This window comes from Phalacrocorax aristotelis, chromosome 13, assembly GCF_949628215.1.
Source record: "Phalacrocorax aristotelis chromosome 13, bGulAri2.1, whole genome shotgun sequence".
In the NCBI taxonomy this organism is placed as follows: Eukaryota; Metazoa; Chordata; class Aves; order Suliformes; family Phalacrocoracidae; genus Phalacrocorax; species Phalacrocorax aristotelis.
The window spans coordinates 9,736,003-9,755,852 of NC_134288.1; the positions used below are offsets into that span (position 1 = coordinate 9,736,003).

Below are 19,850 nucleotides of genomic sequence, written 5' to 3' on the forward strand. Positions count from 1 at the left end.
ATGTATGGCGGCTTCCTCCCCAGCATGCTGCATCCTGCCTGTGCACCCCTTCCCTGCCGGCTGCCAAACCAGGGCCATCACCAGCCAGGGCCACCAACACTGGACAGGCAGCACGACTGCAGCCATCCTGCTCTGTCCCCCAGCATCCCAAGCACCCCAGGAGAGAGGGGCAGCATCCTGCCCCATTGCGGAGCCCAGGGTGTGAAGCCAGAGGTGCTGGCAAGGACAGGTTCCCACAGGCAGGGCTTATTGAAATGAATTTAATATCTCATGTTGCAGCAAAATTAAAAATATACAAAAAGTTTGTGGTATACAAAAAAGTCTCAGTACAGACCCCGGCCTCCCGCTCACCACCCTGCCTGCGCCGAGGGTCCCAGAGAAGAAGGTGGCACACAGAGTATTTACAGTACGTGACAGCGGCCGCCAGGTCCTGGCTCTGGGAGGAGGCCACGGACGTGGCTGAGACCCCCGGCAGCCCCCACCAGCAATGAACGGCCCTGGCCAAGGGCAAACGGGGCTGGGCCCGGCCCAAACTTCTCTCTGCTCCCTGAAGCTGGGGTGGCACTGTTGCCACCCCCAGGGGCAACACCCCCAAGAACCAGGGCCCCCGTCCCCAGTGGGAGCTCAGGCACCCCCAGAGCTGCCCCTGTCCCCCAGTGCCTGGCTCGGCCCCAGGTTGCGCCCCCTTGCCACCGTCACAGTGGGCAGATGCCACCATCCCAGTGCTGCCACCAGCACTGGGGCGCTGGGTTTGGCTTCCCCTGCAGCATAGGCTGGGCAGGTTGCAGGGGGGCAGCCAAGCCCCGGGGCTGGGAGTGGGTCCCATGGCTGCCCTGTGCCCCTTGCACAGCTGGGCTCCCCGTTCTGAGCAGGGCAGCACCATATGGGCAGAGGCTCAGTGCCACCTGCCGTTGCCGAGATCCCTGCCCAGAGTAGCCCAGGGCTGAGGGTACCGTGGCTTGAGTGCATAGAAAAGTGTCCCTCAGTCCCACTGGTGCAGCCCTGGGTCCCCCACACATACCACGGGGGAGAAGGGCATGGAGTGGGGTGCAGATCGCCCCAACTAGTGGCTCCTCCCTGCCCTTGGGGGAATGGGTAGAGGGGATGGGGCTGGGGGGAGCCAGAGGAGCCACCCCACACTGGTCCCCAGTCCCCATGCAGCCCATCCCTGGTGACTTCCAGGCTCTGGAACCCGGTGAGGAGCCACCATTGCCTGGGCACCATGTGGGGGCTGCAGTGCTGCCACTCAGCGCCTGCAGGGGTGAGCCCCAGCCCCAGCCCAGCTCCTCTGGCTGCTGCCCCTGACCTTCCCTGAGGAAAAGAGACCCCCCTGCAGAGCCACCCCATGCCCAGTGCTGTCCTTGTCACAGCTCAACACCCACTGCCGGGGTCTGTCCATTGCCAGTGGTGAAGGAGGGGTGCAGGTCGTGGGGTGCCCAGCCCGCTGCCCAGCCCCAGCCATCCTCTGCATCCTCCTCCAAAAGGGTTTCCGAGGCTTTCAGTTAGCACCAGTTAGCACCAGTGACCCCAGCGACAGCCTGCCCCAGCGTGCTGTCACCCCCGCCTTCCAGCTACAGAGAAATGGGAAACAAAAGCAACGTGATGCCACCAACACTGTGCACCTGCCTGCCCTGGCCATGCACCCACACCATCCCTTGGAGACCCAGCACCCCGGCCTGGTGGGTGGCATCCAGAGCCATTCCCAGGGCAGTTCCCCCACACCAGCTCTCCCCATGGCCTCTGTGGTGCCTCATGGGGTGCCTTGGTGCCTCATAGCATGGTGGGGCCAGTGTGGGGCTGCCCGTGCTCCCCTGCCCAGGGCAGCACTTGGCACCACAGCTCCAGGCAGCTGGGGCTGGGACCCTGCGGGGCCAGCGTGGGCGGTGTGGGGGTTGTGGGGAAGGCACAGGGGCTGTGGGTGCAGGGGGGCGAGGGGTCAAGGTGGTGCACAACCACAGGGTCTGGCATCTCCCCTGCCCTGCAAACCCCTTCCAGCCCCCCTGCACACGCACACACACACACACATACACATGCTCACACACCCCTCACTTGGGACACACCTGGCCCCAGCGGGCACAGGGTACATTCAGCACAGCCCTTTGGGCAGGGGCACACCAAGGGACCTGGGCAGGACCAGGGGACACATTCAAACCTGGAGCCCAGGGTAGTCCCACTCCTCTGAGGAGGCAGGGACAGGCAGGGACAGTCAGGGGGAGGCAGGGGCAGGCAGGATCATGGCTCATGTTTATACAGGGAAGCTGGAGGGGACTGATGCCAATGGAGGGATGGATGGAAACACTCCCAGGTGGGAAGCAATGACAAACCCGGGAAGGAAGAATGACTGGGGTGTGAATCCCACTTTGGGGAGCCCCAGGAATACTGGCAGCCCCACATGCCCCTCCAGCAGTACCAGCCAGGCCCTGCCTCCCCCAGCCTCAGCGGAGGTAGAAAATGTCACACAAAATATCACCATTCATGTGAAAACAAATCCAATGAGATGAAGTGGTTCCCATGGGGATGGGGGGACAATGGGGCACAGCCATCCCCTGTTGCCCCAGCTGGAGCCGGGGACCCAGCTCAGTGCTGGGGGGAGCAGGGTCAGTGCCTGCCCATGAAGGGCTCCCTGGGCCAGGGTCTGCACCCCACAGGGCAGTGGGCACTCTGTGGAGTAAGGGCATGGCTCAACCCTGAGCTGGGACAACCAAGGATTGAGATGAAGGGGCTCCCCCATGGCTGGCATTGCAGGGCAGAGGGGAGGCAGGAGGCATGGGGGGGCTGGCAGGGCCCCGGCTGTCCCCTGCCCTGTCTCCTTGGGCGTGACAGGAGCCCCATGCACACCTCGGTGCAGCTGTGCTCCAGCCCCACAGCCCTGCCACAGCACAGGCACGGGGCAGCCCTGGCATCTGTGTCCCCATGTGCTGCCCACCCAGGCTGTGCCATGCCCCGCTGTGCCCCAAGCCCCTCACAGCTGCCAGCCCCCAGCCCAGGGGTGCCCCCATTCCCCATCCTGCACCACTGACCCAGTCAAGCACTGTGAGGCCACAGCAGCCACCGCCTTGGGATGAGGCACCGGTGAGGTATTTTGGCAAGGACAATCCCCAGGGGAGCTGGGGTGGCTGCCAGCAGGTGGGATGGGGGTCTTGGCTGTGGGAGGGTGGCGCAGTGGGTGATAGCACCAAGAGACCTCCCCGGCCCCCACCCATGGGGTGCTCGGCACAGCAGCAGTGCCAGCAAACCCAACAGAAAGGCAAACGGCTGCGAAGACGTGGGGTGGCACCAGGAGGCCCCTGCTGGGACCCTGCGTCCCTTGCCCTACACGGTGGTCTCGTACTCCAGCACCTCCTGGGGGGCGCCGGCAGTGCGGTACTGCAGGCGTGGGGTGGTGGGCGACGCATACTCCAGCGCCAGGATGGTCTTTCGCAGGCGCCGGTCGATGAAGTGAGCATCCCAGGCCGGGTACTTCTTCCTGGGCAGGTCAATGCGGATGACAGGTCCCTCTGTCCGCGGGGCGCGGGCAGCAGGCGCCGGTGGGGCGCAGGGTCTCACCTGAAAGACGGGCACACAGCTGTCCCGCTCCCCCGGTGCCCCATCCCGCTCCCCCCCTGTAGTCCGTGGCAGCGAGCGGGGGGGGCTGGTGACGGCGTCTGCAGGCGACCCTGGTACTGGGGCCGGCCGCTGCCGGAAAATGCAGCCCCCGCCACGGGGGCTGAACATGGGGCCGTTGGGGTGCAAGAGGCAGTAGTAGATGAACATGAAGAAGATGCCGAGGGCGAAGCTGGAGCTGACCACGCAGACGAGGATTAAGGCGTCAAAGTCGGAGGTGGTCTTGCGGTCGTAGTAAAGGAACCAGAGGATAGTGAGGGCAGCGTTCTCCGACAATGTGATAACATAGTAGATGCACATGCGGTAGCGGCTCCGTCCCTCCTTGACATTGAACCAGCAGAAGATGTAGATGATGCCCACCACCATGTTGTAGATGATCTCCTCCCACTTGGACATGCAGAAGTCTGTCTCACCCTGGATGATCCAGAAGGTCATGATGCACCAATGGGTGACAATGAAGATGCCGAAGTAGAGCTGGAACACAGAGGCAAAGAGGGCGAAGGCGATGGCGCGGGCAGCGATGGTGAAGAGGTGCCACAGGATCTGCACCACAGCCCCCTTGTAGGACATGGGCATCTTGTCCTCCCGCGAGTCCCGCAGCACCTTCTGGTAGGAGGCAATCATCCATGCCAGGGAGACCAGCGAAGCCGAGGCTGAGAGCCCTGTGGGCACAAAACAGGGATGGGTGGTGAGAGCCTGCAGCAGCCTGGGATCCCCCCTCCAGCCACCCACTGCGGGAGCTGTGTCCCTTACCCTGCAGCGGTTCGATGCTGTTCTGCTGCACCATGATGCTGAGCTGCAGCACGAGCTGGGGCGCGCTCTTCAGGAAAGTCTCCAGCAGCCGGAGCATGTTGATGTCTGCACTCTCGAACATCATCCGCCAGTAGAAGTGGCGGCGGCGATGCTCAGCCTGCCACCGGCTCTGCAGCCCCAGGTACAGTGTGCGGAGGTACCTGTGGGGGGGGGTGGGAGGGTGAGAAGAACCCCCCACCACCCAGGCATCCGAGCTCACCTCCCCCTACCCATGCCAGGTATGCCCTGTGACTGCTGCCAACCTACTCCAGTGAGCACTCCCCCCCCTGATTTGGGGCCATGGAAAGCCCCTCACACCAAGTATACGGGTATACTCCTCTGCCCCCCAGGGCTGCCCCTGTCCCTCTCCCCCCCTACAGGGCCTGGCTCCCCCCCAGCTGGGGATCCCACCCACAGCCTAGCTCTCTGGCCACCCATGGATTTGAGGTCCCCTGGCCCCAGCCCAGCACCACGTCTGGCTGCTTCTCAAAGGGATTATTTTGGTCCTGGCTGGAGCAGAGACCATCCTGCCTCCCCCTGCCCCGGCCAGGACAGAGGCACCAGCTGGTCATGCCGTGCTGCTCGCAGGAAGCTCCCGGGCACTCGTGCTGGCACTGCCTCGGCTTTTGGCAGGGCTGCAGGCACGGACACACGCCAGCCCTCGCCATCTGGTCGTCGGCCGGAGGTCAGCGGAGGTGTGCGTGGCATGGACGCATGCACTGGCTGAGTCACCTCCACCAGGGACCCCTCCGCACAGCATGGGGCCAGATCTGGGCACCACAGGAGGGGACATGGAGCCTGATGGGCAGGGCATCCCCAGGCAGCCCTGCCTGCACCATGGGCCAGCTGCTCTGCTGCCTTGGTGGAGGATGGAGCTGGGCAAGGAGGAAAACAGAAAGATGAAGCAGGAGGACGTCAGTCCATAAAGCTTCCTCCCAGCCAAGTAAAACCGTCACGCAGAGCGACAGCCTCTCCATCAGCTCCAGAAAGCTCTGCCAGCCATCTCCATTAGCCCAGAGCACAGGAGAAACCCTGATCCCAGCACTTTCATCTCATCCATCAGTGGGAGGAGGCAGTAGCTGGCCCTGCTACTGCTTCAGGGATAGCCAGGTGCTCCCAGCTCTGGGCTGCACAGTCCTGAGACCACAGTGGGGACCATCAGCTGGGGCCACTGAGGCCCCTGTGCCACCCCTCTGCCATCTGCTCGGGCTCCAGCAGCCCCACTGGCTCCCTTGGTGTGCAGGAGGGCAGGGTGGGCATGCTGCTCTCACAGGTCTCCCTTAGTCCTCCCCAGTGAGGCTGAAGACGCCCCGGCAGCCCTGCCACTGCCTGCCCCATCCCCTCCCATTGCCCTGCCGGGAGCCCCAAAAAGCCCCCTCAGGAGCTGGTGGCCAGGCAAGACATTGCTGTCAGGAAATAATGCGATTTTAGTAGTTCTGCCCCAGTTTCAGCGGGTGCTGATGGCTGCAGGGGCCAGCCCAGCTCCCATCCCCCACTGGCTCCTTTGCGTTGGTGTCAGAATGATGCTTTAATGTCCATCTCAGGGGGAGCAGCTAATTTTAGCCTTTGTTGCAGCCCGCTCCTCGATGCTCAAGGGGAGAGGCTGCGGCTGCCTGGCTCCCAGCTCCCAGCACAGATTTGCAACCTGGTGCCACCTGCTCACAGCCAGCCAGGACAGCGCTGCAGTCGTGGCACCACTGTGGCTGCTGCCCCCCAGCCCCTCTCCCTGCCAACCACCTCTTCTGGCAGGGCCCAGGGATGGAGCCCCTTCACTGGCAGGGTGCAAAGCAGGGAACAGCCTGGGGATGGAGGGCACAGCCTAGTGGGAAAGTAACAAGAGAAACAATGCAGAGCCTGGGATGCCACAGGGCATCGCTGCTGGCCCCAGTGCATCCACACACAAATGAGGCCCGGACACCGGTGACCTCTTCCTCTCCCTGTAATTAGCCTCGTTAATTGGGCTCATCAGCTCCATGATCCTGCTGTCTGCGATGCACAGCAGTGCACACACGGACCCCAGAGCCGCACCATCCCCGGCTCCTCAGCTGCTCAACAAGTGACCCACAGCCTCCCCCAGCTTTCAGCAGGGGCACAATTATCCTGCCGTCTTCCCGTCAGCTCCATAGATCTCATTAAAACAAGGTTTCATCTCCCATCAACTTGCCAGAATGAAATGTTCATTCTTATTTGTTATGCATTTGATCATTCCATGGTGTTTCAGCCCAGAGAAACATCCCCACGTGCTGACAGCGCACGGCGAGCGCTTACCAACCCAGCTCCACAGCAGCTGCATAGGAAATACAGAATCAATCACTTGAAAAAAAAAAATCATTTAATTTTAAAAAAACTGATGATGAGGCAGAAACCGACCGCTAGAGCTCTCAGGGCTAATTGCTCCCTCCTTTGTATCACAAAGAGTAATCCAAAGAAACTCCTGCAGCAGGAAGATGGTGGGCTTGGGCAGGTGCCAGATTTGCCAGAACCCTGCCACAGCACCGTTTGCCCCCAGCTCCCAGCTACTGACCCCAGTTTTCAAGTGCTGGAAGAAAAGAAGTGCAAGGAGAAAAGCCCAGGCCTGGTCATAACCAAGTCCACTGTCATCCTCAGATGGAAGAAGATGAGGGACCCCCGCAGCTAAGAGTGAGTGATAGGGAGTACGATTTTCCTAGAAGATAATTTGGGATATCATCCCTTAATCCTTTATTTAAACAAGGACAAAATTGCTTCCCTGTTGCAGTCATTTTAATCCCTCACACTTCCCACCAAATCAGGTCATCAGGGAGAGATGCACGTGCGTCCTGCTGGCTCATCACTGCGCTGATGAAATCCCCCGCATCCCACCATCCCCCCGGGTAACTGGGGTGTTCAGGGAAAGGCTCAGTCCAGCCCTAAAAAGACCTTTGTCCTGGGCACTGGGGCTGGGCAGGGCCCCCCAGCAAGTGACTGACCCCAGCACTGAGTCCTGCAGTGGCACAAGCTGACACTCCAAAGCCCAGTGCTGCCAGGGCTGAGAGGGCTCCTGAGTGGGCAGAGCAAAGCCCCAGGGAGCAGAGGGGCTGGGGAGGGACACCTGCATGTCCCAGTTCTGCCATCCTTCATGAGCCCACCCAGGGAGCTGCTGAGGATGTCCATGCCCTGCAGGGCTGCCACCAGACTGGCATCAGGACTGAGAGATGGCACTGGGTCTCCAAGCCAGCAGAAGATGGGGGGACATGGGCTGATAGGGGGCTTTTGGAGAGGAACTGTGGGTGGAGAGGGGACCCCAGGTCTGGCCCCAGTGACCCCCAGGCAGCCAAACCAGGTGTGACCCTGGGCTAAAGCAGACACAGGGGCACAACGGGCGCAGACAGGGATGTCCTCAGTAAAACAGGACCTGCAGAGACACACTAGCCAGCTGCCAGTCTACAGAGGTGGCAGGGGACACCTAGCATACTGCTGGGTGGGAGGCACGCATGGCGTGCACAGCATCCCTTCCCTTTGGTGTTTCTTTGGTGAAAAAGCTGATGACTTTTTGTGAGCAGCGTGGATAAAAATTCCTGAGCTGCCAAACTATCCAAGAAGCAGCACCCGAGTGGAGGAAGGGCAGCACCCCATCGCCCGTCCCCGAGCTGGGTCCATGCCGCTGCTGCTTCCACGAGCACGTGGTCATGCAACCGGCACCATCTCTGGAGAACATCCGTGGCGGAGTATTTTCATTTGTGTCATGAATGCGCTGATGACAACTAACTTCAGCAGCTTCTCACAGCAACTTTAATTTGGGATAATATCAGAGTTAGTGCTCAGAGCCGGCGTGCCTTTGAGCCCTGTATTTTTGTGCCCTGGAGTCTTTCTCACAGCTGGGCCTCGGGGCTGCACAGTAATGGATTTGGTAGGGGTGAGACCTGCCAAGGCAATCACAAGGCAGGGAGGAGGCAGGTAAATCAGGGAAGGGGGAGATGTTTGGCAAGGGACACGGTGCCCTGGCCAGGGAAAAGCCCTCCCTTCACATGCAGCATTTACTCGACACTTCCTAAACTGCCACATCTACCTGCACCAGATCCAGCCTCACTAATGGGTTTAGCAAACTGCATTTAACTGGTCACCAGAGCTAATCCCAAATCCCAAGATTAGAAAAAACCTCAACTGCAGCTTGAGACCAGCATGTCCTGGAGGGTCAGTGCTGAGGCTTACAGCTTTAATTGGCTTAAGAGTCTCCATGGTTCAGCAGATCAGGAGAACGTGGCTGACACCACCAGGAGCAAAGTTCCTGACTGTAGCCCAGCCCCAGATGAAGCCAGGATGAGGCAATTGCCCGCAGGGCAATCGGTGGGCCAGAGAGCTCCTGTTCTCTCCCTCACCAGCTCCTCCAGCACATTAGGCAGGGCTGACACCCATCCAGCAGCCAGCATACCCCCAGAGCTGCCACGGGGACAGGGTGGGATCAGGGAGGGGCAGGGGGTGGCTGTGTTGATGAGAGAAGGGGCAGGAGCCCCTCTAGCATAGTGCACACTGTACTGTGAAACAAAGTTAGAGATCCTGGGAGCATCTCAGGAAAAGCAGCAGATAAACAAATGCATGCAAACAACAGGGAGTGGAGGAGCCTCTGTACTACAGTATCTCAGGATGGGAAACAGCACAGAAACCTGAGCTGGGAGCGCTGTCTGCTCAGTGCACTGTTCCAGGAATTTGCTATTGTCTCCACTCCCCTCCCAGCACCAGCCTCCCCGGCAAGCAGCTCTGTGGCAGAGCCATGGCTCTTCCCCAGCACCCTGAGCATGGAGCTCAGCAGAGCTGGGAGGGAGCGGTGCCGGCTCCATGGCACAGTGGAGGAAGGTGCCAATAAACCGTCAGCTCAAGCTTCTGGAGGGTCGGCAGAGACGTAGGCAAAGGGCCTTGAGCCCGCTCCAGCCTGCCAAGCTGTCGCTTGCCCTGCCTGCGCAGCATGCCTTTCCCAGGCCCAGGAAGGGGCAGGCAGCAGAAATGCAGCCCTGATGGGGAAGCCTGGACAGGCTGGGGAGAAACCAGCACCTCCTCACCCACAACCCCACAGACTACAGTGAGCTCTGAGCAGGAGCACGGGAAGGCGCTTGGGAGGAGGATCTGAGCCTGAGGTGTTTGGGGCCTGGCAGAAGCACTCCACACTCCCTGGGACCCGGCTGCCGTGGCCAGGCAGGACCCCAGCAGGCCCAGCACCGCCAGCCATGGGGACAGCAGGTCTGTGACACCCAGCTGGGCTGTGTGCTCCTCACACCAGCTCCTGCCCACACCCAAGTGCACCCACAGCTGGGCCCTGCTGAGGGGTCTCCCCCATCACCATCTTGCTGTGGCTGCAAAGAGATTGATCCCCATGCCCCTCCCAGCCACCTGCGCCCCTGCTGCACCCAACACGTTTCCCCCCCATACCCTGCCATCCCCACTTGTGTCCTCTGTGCTGCACACTGTTATCCCCACCCATGTCTCTGCTGCACCCTGCCACTCCCTCCAGCCCCAGCCCAGCTCCCTGTCCCCCATACCTCCAGACCTGCTCCAGCTGCAGCAGGTGGATGAAGCCCTGCAGCATTCCCCTCAGCCCCTTCCTGGCTCTTTGTCCTCCTCATCCTCATACTGTCTCTATGTCCCTCGTCACCCCCCTGTACCTCCAGACCAGTCCCAGCTGCAGCAGGGGGATGAGGCCCTGCAGCAGCCCCCTCCTGGCCTCCTGGCCAGCTCTGTAACCCCATACCCTCATGACCCCATACCTCCAGACCTGCCCCAGCTGCAGCAGGTGGATGAGGCCCTGCAGCAGCCCCATCCCAGGCTCCCGATACCCCCGTCCCCCCGTACCTCCAGATCTGCCCCAGCTGCAGCAGGTGGATGAGGCCCTGCAACAGCCAGACGCAGAGGCGGCAGCAGCCGCGGGGGCCGCGGGCGCTGTCCTTGGTGCTGCCGGCGCTGTCCTTGGTGCCGGCGGCGAAGTCGTAGACGAACCACCTGAAGCTGAGCAGCTGCACCACCAGCGAGGGCAGCAGCACGAACAGCAGCGTCAGCCCGAACCACCACCGCTGCCCCCGCACGTAGTAGTGGGCCGCCAGCCACAGGTCCGAGGCACCGTCCGCGAAGCAAACCAGGAGGGCGCAGAGCACCCAGCAACCGTCCCGCAGCCGGTACCGCCGCGCCGGGGGTGCCGCGCCGCCCGCCCGCCTCCCGCCGCCGCCCTCCGGGCTCTCCAGCCGCACGGCCGGGCCGCCGCCACCGCCGCCGCCGTCCGACTTCGCGGCCATGTTGTCGGGGGAGAGGAGGAGAAAGGAGGGAGCGGGAGAGACTTCCGGAGGGAGGACGGCGCCGACGAGCCCGCCCCGGCAGCGCCCGCCCCCGCCGGCCTCGCCCCGCGCCCGCCGCCGGGCCCGGCCCCGCCGAGAACCCCCCCGACCTGCCCGGCAGCCCCCCGCCCCGCCCCCGCCCCTCCCCTGCTGGGAAGGGCAGCCGTCCCCCGGCCGCCGCCTCGGGGTCCCGGGGGAGCACCCGGGAAGGACAACCGGCTTCCCCCCGTTGTCGGTCCCGACATTCCGGGCCGCCTGGCCACCGCCAAGCTCCCTCCGTTGCCAGAGGCTGCCTCCCCACACCCCGCCCCTGTCCCGGCAGAACACCCTCAGGACAGCGGCTGCACTGTCCGGCCACCCCCAACCCAATTTGTCAAGGACTGGAGCTCCCCGGGCAGCTCCTGGGGGCCCTTGGGCTCCCCCAGCCCCAAGTCTCAGCTCAGGCAAGACCATGCTTATGAGTCAGGCCCTGGAGCCAGCCAGGACAGTGTGAGCCCCCCACGGGCCTGGGTGGATGGAGATGCTGCGAGTGCTTCTGCTCCCCCAGGGCCGAGGCAGGGCCACAGGCCACCAGGCTCCTGCCCGAGACAGCTGGAGGGAGTCCCAGCAGGGGACTGGACTGCTGGGCTGGACCTAAGTCCTGGTTTGGAGAGAAAGTCCCGGCCTTGGGGAAGTCCCTGAGGAGCTGCACAACCTGGTGAAGTGCCAAGGTCTCCGGGTGGACCTGGGGCACTGGGCTTTGGGTGCATATGTGCCCAGATGCCGCCAAGCTCCTCGGCTCTGCTCCACCATCTCTCTTCCTTTTGTTGCCCATCAGGGTTTGGTTGCAGCATGTCTGGCTGCCCTGGGCTGGCTGGCAGTGCGAGGGGCTGGTACCACCATGGGACACATGCTCGCACGAGAAACAGTACTGTGCTGGCATCCTCAGGACAGCTGGGAGGGAAAGGGCTTTTTGCTCCTTTGCATCCTCTCTCCAGGGAGGGTGATTGCATGGAGGCAGCTGCCTCATGAAGGCAGCTTCAGCTTCTAGCCCAGAGGGACAAACTTTTGCTTGCTTGCTGCATTTCAGCCCCCAAGGCTCAGCCATGTGTGTCTGCCTGTGGAGGAGCCACGCGCATGGTTGGAGCCTGGCCCAAGGTGAGCATGCCACAGCATGCAGAGAGGGGGACCATGTTTTGTCCCAGTAAACATGGCCAACTTCCAAACTCCACCTTGCAGAGCAGCAAGGGGGCTCACACAAACATGGGGTGAGTCTGGGTTCCTGGTGCACAAAACTGAGGGAGCAAGCTGCGAGGGGAGGGCATTAGTCAGCATAAGGGAGCAGAGTCAGGCCCTCAGCAAGGCTCTCTTGCTGCATGTATTAGCATGGGTAATGCGACTTAAATACCTAACCTTGAGATGCTCCTCACAGATCCCCTCGACAAATGCCTGTCTGGGGGAGGGGACACTCCCAGCATCCCAGAGCCCAAAGAAAGGAGCTTTTCATCCACCACCAGTCAGCGCCAGGGCCCCTTCGGAGGACAGGCTCTGCTGGCTAGACCCCCGCCAACACCTGACCAGCCCCAGCCCTATTTGGGCTCCATCCCTGGGGAGTCTCCATCCTGGCTGGGCAGTGGAGCAGACCCAGTGCCGCTGCTATGGTGGGCATGGCACCAGGAAGAGGGGACCTGGAAACCAGGGAGAGATGGACCCAACCTCCTTCACAGACCCTAAAACATGCCCTCTGAAACAGCAGTTAAACGTCCACAGCCTGAGAACATGGGGACTGTGGTGGTTTGAAGTCTCATTTATCTTAACAACAGGCCCCAGCAGCCACATGAAAAAATGAGACAGAAAAAAAAACCCTATAAACATCCCTGAAGCCTTCCCGTGCAGCTGTCAGCAGGCAGGCAGGGAGGGTTTCTAGGTGCATACATAAAAGTGCTGCAAGACAGAAAAAAGAACATGCTGAAACCAAACCCTTCTTTTTCTACAGCAAAACACACAGCAAAGCAAAGCAGCCCTCGGCAGCAGACGGGCAGCCGGTCCCTCTGACTGCCTGGTTCCCAGGGGGGCACATAAATGTGCAATTGGTTCAAAGAGGCCTCCAGTCCCCGGGCTGACTCCAGCTTCCAAGCAAACAGCCTGCCCCCGGCGCCAGCTCCAGGGGGACAAATCCATGATGATTTACAGCTGGCTCAGAGCTTGGCTGGGGAAAGGCCCATGGAGCACAGCACCAGCCACTGCTCCCTGCCCTACAAACGTTTTCCAGGTGCCCATGGCTTTGTAATCCCTCCTTCTGCAGCAGACTCAGCTGCAGCTTCCTCCACATTTGTGCTGATTTGGGCCCCCCCTTCCCAGGAAGAGTGGCCCCATCCCTCCATGCAGCCCAACTTCCCTGGCAAAACCCTGCCTTCATTGCAATGTGTGTCGTTGGCAACTCCAGATGGTCACTGTGCCTCCCTCTGTTGCAGCCAGCACACAGTCAGCCCATCCCTATGCTGTCCCCATCCCCATTCCTATCCCTGTCACCATCACCATCTCTGTCCCCATCCACATCTCCATCCCCAGCCCATCCCCAGACCCATTCCCATTCCCATCCCCATCCCTCCTGCCTAGGCTTTGAAAGCACTGGGTAGCGTGGGGGCCGCTGGTGGAGGTGATAGGAGAAGGTTTCCAGCCCGGTGAAGGAGACAGTCACCACCCAGCCAGGCTGTGCTTCCCAAGCACCACCTCCAGCTTCGCAGCCAAATCCCCATCTCAAGACACTGTGTCCATGCATTTCAGGCAGGACAGACGGATGGGGCTGTCACTGCCCACAGAGCTTTTTGTCACTGGTCTGAAAAAATGTGTCCCCCAGGGAGGTAAATGTAGCTCCAGCTCTCATTAGGGTCATAGCACACATCATGAGAATTGGGCACTCTTCTCTTCCAATCCCATCAAAGCAACAAGGATCAAATGCTGCCTCTGTGTCCGGCAGAAAGCAGAGGCCAATCACTCTGCAGTAAATGCTGTGGTGTGAGGCTGCAGAAGAGCAGACCTATGTCCTGCGTCCTGCATCCCATGTCCTGCATCCCACTCTGAAGCTGTGGATAGCTTATCCTATGGTGGATAGGAAGCAGCTGGCCCCCCATCCAGTCTGTAGTTCTCCAGCCAGCTGCCCCCACCAAAACCAGGAGTATTTTCTAGCATTGGCATCCAGCCCCAATCCTGCTGCCTCTTTTGGTTGATGTCAGGAAAAAATCCAACCCGAGTGTGAATCACTCCCAGCCCAGCCAGGATGCTACGTAGAAGTGCTCGCTTCCACCGCTCCCTGGGAAGCCACCTTATTTTAGCACACACTGCTGCAGATGGAGGGGCTCTCCCCAGTTAAGTGTAACAAATGACCTTATGGGACTTGGGCCAGTAATCTTCTGATCTGGGTAATCTCCCTTAAGGGATTCTTTGCCTATGGAAGCTTGGTGACCTCCAGCCAGCTGCCGCCTTGCTCCTTCCACCCCTTTCCCCCGTGGTCCCCGTGCAGCCACCCCTGTCGCTGGCAGCCAGGAGGTGCCACAGTGCTGGGGTCACAGCCCATTTCTGGGAGCTTCTCAGGAATATGCGTCCCATGAAGGACACAAGCCAAGAGGTCAGGTCCCCCCCTGCTGCTGATGGTTCTCCTCTCCCCCACCCCACACTCAGTGCCTCAGGGATGTCACCGGGGCTCCCTCCCATCAAAGCACCGATCCAAGACAGACTGGAGGTCCCTCCACCATCACTGGGGAAGTAATGGTGTCACCATCATCATGCCACACTGAGCAGCATTGCCAGGGAGGCAGTAACGGTGTGGCCAGTTCTGCTGCTGGCAGGGACCCAGCAGCATCAGCCAGAGGTTACAAGCAGAGAGCAGCCCTGGCTGGGCACTAATGTGCTGTCAGCAGCGCTTTCTGGGTAGTCTGAGAGCGCAGAACCCCAGGCAAGCATGCAGCACATCGTTACCAGTAAGCAACAGGAGCGGGACCAGCTCCTGTGTGGTACCTGGGCTGGAGGGGAAGCAGGCAGCAGCTTTGTGCCAGGAACCAGGCAGTTTCACCAGGGAGGAGCAGCGCTGCTTCGGGGGTCTGCCTAGAACAGGGACAAGGAGCATGAGAACCCATGTCCCCTGTTGCCCGGAGCCCCAGGTGGACTCCCAGGGCCCCTCTCCTCACATGGCGAGGGTCTGCCACTCCTTGCCATCAGTGCTGGGTCTCCCTGCATCTCCGACACCCCATTTCTCTGTCTTCTCTTGCCTACGGCCTGGATGGGGTGGAAAGAAGAGTATGAAAGCCATCTTGAGGCACGATATTTCCTCCTTCCCACAGGCAGGGTCACTGAGGGCACAAAACCGGCGTGGTGCCCTAGCAGAGCTTTACGGTTGCTCCAGGGTCAGACTCTTTTCAGTGGTGCCCATTGACAGGACAAGGGGCAACGGGCACAAGTTGGAACACAGGAAGTTCCACCTAAACATGAGAAAAAACTTTATTGTGAGGGTGACAGAGCAGTGGAACAGGCTGCCCAGGGAGGCTGTGAAGTCTCCTTCCTTGGAAACATTCAAACCCTGCCTGGACACGGTCCTGTGCACCCTGCTGTAGGTGTACTGGCTCAAGCAGGGGGGTTGGACGAGATGATCTCCAGAGGTCCCTTCCAACCCCTACCATCTTGTGATTCTGTGACTCTGTGATCCCGAGCTTTCCCAGGGCTGGTCCCTGCCCGGTGCAAACTGGAGGGCACTGGGGTGGCTGAGGGTGAGCCAAGCTGCTGGGACCGCAGCCAGCTCCCCTCCCCGGGGACTGCAGGCTTTTGCTGGCAGAGCTCTGGACGATCCAACCAGCTGCGCGAAATGCAATCTGAGCTCATCGCCCCGCGCTTTTAGTGCTTTTTTTATTGTGTTCTGGGGAGAAAAAGGGACAGAAAGGCAACCTGATGCTCTAAGGGCCCCAGCTGCCCGACACCGGCACAGTACTAGAAAGCAGTGAGGAAGAGCAGACGGTGCTGGTGGGGGAGAGGGGACGGGTTGTGACAAGGCATAAATAATTCACGCGCGTGGGGAGCGGTGGCGAGGCGGGGGGCTACCAGCCGAGACCCACCCCCCGGCTGCAGAGAGCAGGGCTGGGGGTCGGGACTGGCTGCTGGACCGGCATCCCCCGCCGCCGCGACTCGGCGCCCCTCGGCGGCCCCAAAGGCTCCGCCCTTCTGCCGGGCGGCGAATCCCGCGGGACCGGGACCATCCCGGGGCACGGAGCCAGTCCCGGGGTCCCCAGTGATGGCTAGTCCACATCTGCGGAAGAGATCCCACGCTCGCGCTGTGCAGCCGCTTCTGTGGGCGGGCGTCTCCCTCCCTGCCCACATCCACTCACGCCCCTTTCCTGCGAGCCCGGCCACTCGTGTTTTCAGATACGCGTCCCACCATAGCAAGCTCCGGCTCAGTCCCACACTAACTCGGTCCGCAGCGGGGTGACCGCGCTCCTGTGGGCGCGGGGTCGGCTTTTCGGATCCCTCGCGTGGGCCCGCGCCCCGTGGGCGGCCGCCAGGGGGCGCGCTTCCACCCGGCTCCTCCCAGCGCGGAACCTTCCTGCGCGGCTGCGGCTGCCGCCCGGTGGGGAACGGCGAGGAACCCGGAGCGGATCCGAACCGGAGTTGGCGGCACCATGGCGCGGGACCCGGCCTTTGTGCTGCGCTACTTGGCCGAGGTGGAGGAGCTGGCTGAGGACGTGCTGGCGGCGCGGCAGCAGGTACGGCACGGCCCCGCCGCCGGCCACCTCTCCGCCGCCGGTAGCCCCGGCGGGCCTCCCCCGGTAGCCTCCGCTCCCTTCTCTCCCGTTGCAGATCGTGGACCTGGACGTGAAGCGGAACCGGAACCGTGAGGCCCTACGGGCGCTGCAGAAGGACCCGGAGCCTGAGGGTGAGGCCCGGGCCCGGGCCCAGGCCCGGCCGGCCCAGTCCCCCGTGAGCCCCGCGGCCGAGGAACGGCTCCGTGTCGGGGGAGACCAGCTTCTCTGACAAAGCCTTGTCCTCCTCTCCCCCCAGGCAAGGCCATGGTCTGCTTCGGGAGCATGTTCATCGAGCTCCCAAAAGCCCGGACCAAGGAGATGCTGCAGAAGGGTAAGGCAGGCAGGCAGCCCAAAAGACTTCTGTAATAAGATTTTAGAAAAATAAACAGGGTTCTGTCCACCACTGGGCTTTGAAGTGCCCCAAAACCTCCCGCCAGCAGTCACAGGCAGATTCTGGTTGTCATCACCACTCGGCTATCCCAGGCAGTGTCGTGGGAAGCACTTTTATGGGCACGAAGCAACCTGGGGCTCAGACCTGTGGGTAGGGTGGGACCCCAAGGTGGCTGGGGAAGAGCCCTCTTCTGCACCCCGTGCCTGCGCTTCCACACTGAGCATCCTGCAGGAGGTTCAGCCTTCACCCCAGAGCCCACAGTCCTCCTCACTCCTGTCCCATTTGTCTCAGACCAGGAACATCTGGATGAGGAGATAAACAACCTTCGGAAAGAGCTGCGTGTGAAGGTCAACCGCCTCTTCGAAGCTCAAGGTAAACCATGCTCCTGTTCTGGAACCTTCTCAATATCTGGGAGCAGATGTTGCATGTCAGGAGGGTCCAGAAACTCCTGAGCTCTGTGTGTTCCTGCAGCCGCTTTCCCACTGGCTTTACAGTTCCTTCCCTGCTCCAGCAGTACTGTACGGTTCCTGATGCGGAGCTGTCACCCACCAGCATGCTAAACTGGCTCCCGCATCATGCCAGGGTGATCCTGCATCAGCTCGCAAGGCTGTCCCTGCCCTCCCCGCAGCCCTTCTAGAGTTTCACATAGTCTGCTTCACTCGTTTTGTAGCAAAATCCTGATTTTCCTATGTGTTCTCTCAGGTAAAGCTGAGCTGAAGGGATTTAACCTGAACCCTATGACCGCTGAGGAAATGAAGCTAATCAATCGTATCCTGGAGGGATGAGGCGGCCATGCCATCATCATGGTGCATATTCGGGCTGTCACCTGTGGAGTTCACACTGTAATAGCTGCAGCCCTCGGGGTTTGCAGGAGGACATCGGTGTGCCCAGAGCCTGCCTCAGGTGAGGTCCCTGGCAGGCGCTGGGAAGCATTTGGCTCCTCAGCTACGATACTGCAGTTTCCTTGGATCACAAACCCTTCCTGCTCCTTGCTGCAGCCTGGGTGGCGGAGCTGCGCAGAGGCATGGGCTGAAACATGGTGCTGGGCAAACACCCATGGTCGGGATGGAAGCGGGATTATTAAAATCAGAGCAGCTCTGTGTGTCTGTGTTCCTTGTTGGGTTTTTCTGCGAGCGCTTCCGGACTTCGGCTTCAGAGCTGGTTCATTGTTGTGAAAGAACAGGAGTAGGAGGAATTGGGAATCCAGAGCGTGCCTGAAGCACAGAAGAGGAGTTGTGTGTGCCTGTGGTATTAAAACAAAGCCAAACTGTACATCTGAAGCACGTCAGGAATCTCTTTAAGATGTGTAGGGAGGGACAGGAGGAGGCAGCATCCTTTTAGTCTTGCTGGGAAAGCATGTTCTACTGTTAAGTTGGAAGGGAAGAGACCACAGAAACAAGGCTTTCAAAACTAGGCAAAGGGATAAAATATACATGTATTTTTAAAAAGTGTCCTGCAGGGCTGAACAGGAATAATCACTGAGCCTGTCTTGTAAAGGACACTTGATTTTACCAGTACTCATTTCTTCAAAGGTTTTAACATTTATTGTCTTGTATGCTACCCTCCTCAGTCTGAACTTGCTACCCCAGCACAACTTGGTTAAAACTGTAAGAAGATTTTTAAAAAATTAATCATAATTAGCAATGGACTACAGTCTGCATTGTTTGGTTTTTTTTCCTGTGTACAGGAAAGTGTCAGGGTTCTGCCAAGCCCCTTCTTTTTTGAACTTCTGTAAAGATATTTCTGGATGGAATTTAAGAACTTTGAGTGTGGTCATCATCCTTGTTTCTCTGGCTCTTGAAGTAGCTCATCCATTCTGTCAAACCTTGCATGCCTAACACAGAGCTGGGCCTAAGCCCCCACTCCCTTCCCTTCTGAACAGACATGTGGAACTTTAACTACAGCACTACCATTTTCCTGGCTCCCTGACCACCTTCCAGCCTAACAGGTCAGTGATGCCTCCAGGCAGCCTGGCACTGCCTTGTCTGGTTTCACACACTTTTCAAATTATGCAGAGATCTGAAAATATCCTGTTTCAGTCTCCTTAAAACTGAGGTGTGATTTCTTTAAACCTAAAAAGCCAACTGCTATTGCTTGATCTAAGTTTTAAAATTCTGTAGCTAATGACATGCACCCTAAATGTACAACTGCAAGAAGTGAGGCTGTCCACTTCAGGCTGAAGTTTCAGATACACAGATTAAAAATAACATCGAGTCATTACCTGAACTGTCTTGCCTGTAGCTTTTTCAGAAAAACTGCATCTCTTCTGGAAGCGAGCAGCAGTGCACCGTGCCAGGTCCCTGGGTAAGAACCGCACTCTTACATAACCTGCGTAGTACAGCCAGTCACTGTCTCCGTAACGTGATGGCGAGGTTATTTTTACAGTATCATGGCAACAGGTTTTCTGCTCTGACATGTTTCCGTAGTAGTAGTAGGTGGATCAGGTGCCTGCCTTCCCTAAAAGCTTTATTTTGCTGTGCAGAATGTGTTTAGTCCCTTTATTTTCTTACACAGTACGGAACTAAGTTCTGCGAGCACAGATGGACAGCCGAGAAGCCAGCATCCCTTGTGTCTTGTGTCAACCATTACGAAATATCTCATTCAAGCCCGCTGCAGCTTCCAAGCTGAACCAGCAGTGTCCAGAGAGAAGGGGGAACTGCTGCTGTCCGATATGAGGGAGAAAGAGTGAACTTCATCCGTGGTGATATCTCCCATCCCAAGCTTGGGATCAGCATTACAATTTCTGCTGTGCAGGAAGATTCCTGAAAAGCTGCTTCAATTGTGTTTTCCTGCCATGGTAGCAGCATGCAATGAAAACCTTAACAGGGGAGTTACACATCACCTTACTCTTCCTTCCTGTAGAGGTGACATAATGTCCCACTTTCAGGTGAAGCTGTACTTGTGTTTTGTTCGTTGGAAACTACAGCCAGAGATGATTGTAGGCACACTGAGGTGCGTACTGCAAAATAAAGTTACAATACACGTCAGGCTCTCGGAAATAAAATTTCAGAATCTGCA

At 59.5% G+C, this 19,850-nt stretch overlaps 2 protein-coding genes across 2 annotated transcripts; one reads left to right on the forward strand and one right to left on the reverse strand.

Moving 5' to 3' along the window:
* Positions 1 to 666: 666 nt before the first annotated feature.
* XKR7 (XK related 7) lies at positions 667 to 10,634 on the reverse strand. Its single transcript, XM_075108862.1, has 3 exons — positions 10,198 to 10,634; positions 4,357 to 4,556; positions 667 to 4,265 (listed from the first exon to the last, which is right to left on the reverse strand). Exons 1-3 carry the CDS (start codon positions 10,632 to 10,634, stop codon positions 3,313 to 3,315), a joined length of 1,590 nt encoding a protein of 529 aa, XP_074964963.1. The 3' UTR covers positions 667 to 3,312.
* Positions 10,635 to 16,224: 5,590 nt separating this feature from the next.
* Positions 16,225 to 17,934, forward strand: PDRG1 (p53 and DNA damage regulated 1). Its single transcript, XM_075108804.1, has 5 exons — positions 16,225 to 16,402; positions 16,497 to 16,572; positions 16,698 to 16,772; positions 17,124 to 17,204; positions 17,535 to 17,934. The coding sequence occupies exons 1-5, from the start codon at positions 16,319 to 16,321 to the stop codon at positions 17,615 to 17,617; spliced, it is 399 nt and encodes a 132-aa protein (XP_074964905.1). The 5' UTR covers positions 16,225 to 16,318; the 3' UTR covers positions 17,618 to 17,934.
* Positions 17,935 to 19,850: the final 1,916 nt, after the last annotated feature.

Coding starts and splice junctions, on each gene's coding strand:
- XKR7 (XM_075108862.1), bottom strand. CDS start 10,634: ATGGCCGCGAAGTCGGACGGCGGCGGCGGTGGCGGCGGCCCGGCCGTG. Junction 4,557..10,197: donor CAGCTGGGGCAGATCTGGAG/GTACGGGGGGAC, acceptor CCCCCCCCACAG/GTACCTCCGCACACTGTACC. Junction 4,266..4,356: donor CAGCATCGAACCGCTGCAGG/GTAAGGGACACA, acceptor TTGTGCCCACAG/GGCTCTCAGCCTCGGCTTCG.
- PDRG1 (XM_075108804.1), top strand. CDS start 16,319: ATGGCGCGGGACCCGGCCTTTGTGCTGCGCTACTTGGCCGAGGTGGAG. Junction 16,573..16,697: donor GAAGGACCCGGAGCCTGAGG/GTGAGGCCCGGG, acceptor CTCTCCCCCCAG/GCAAGGCCATGGTCTGCTTC. Junction 16,773..17,123: donor CAAGGAGATGCTGCAGAAGG/GTAAGGCAGGCA, acceptor CATTTGTCTCAG/ACCAGGAACATCTGGATGAG.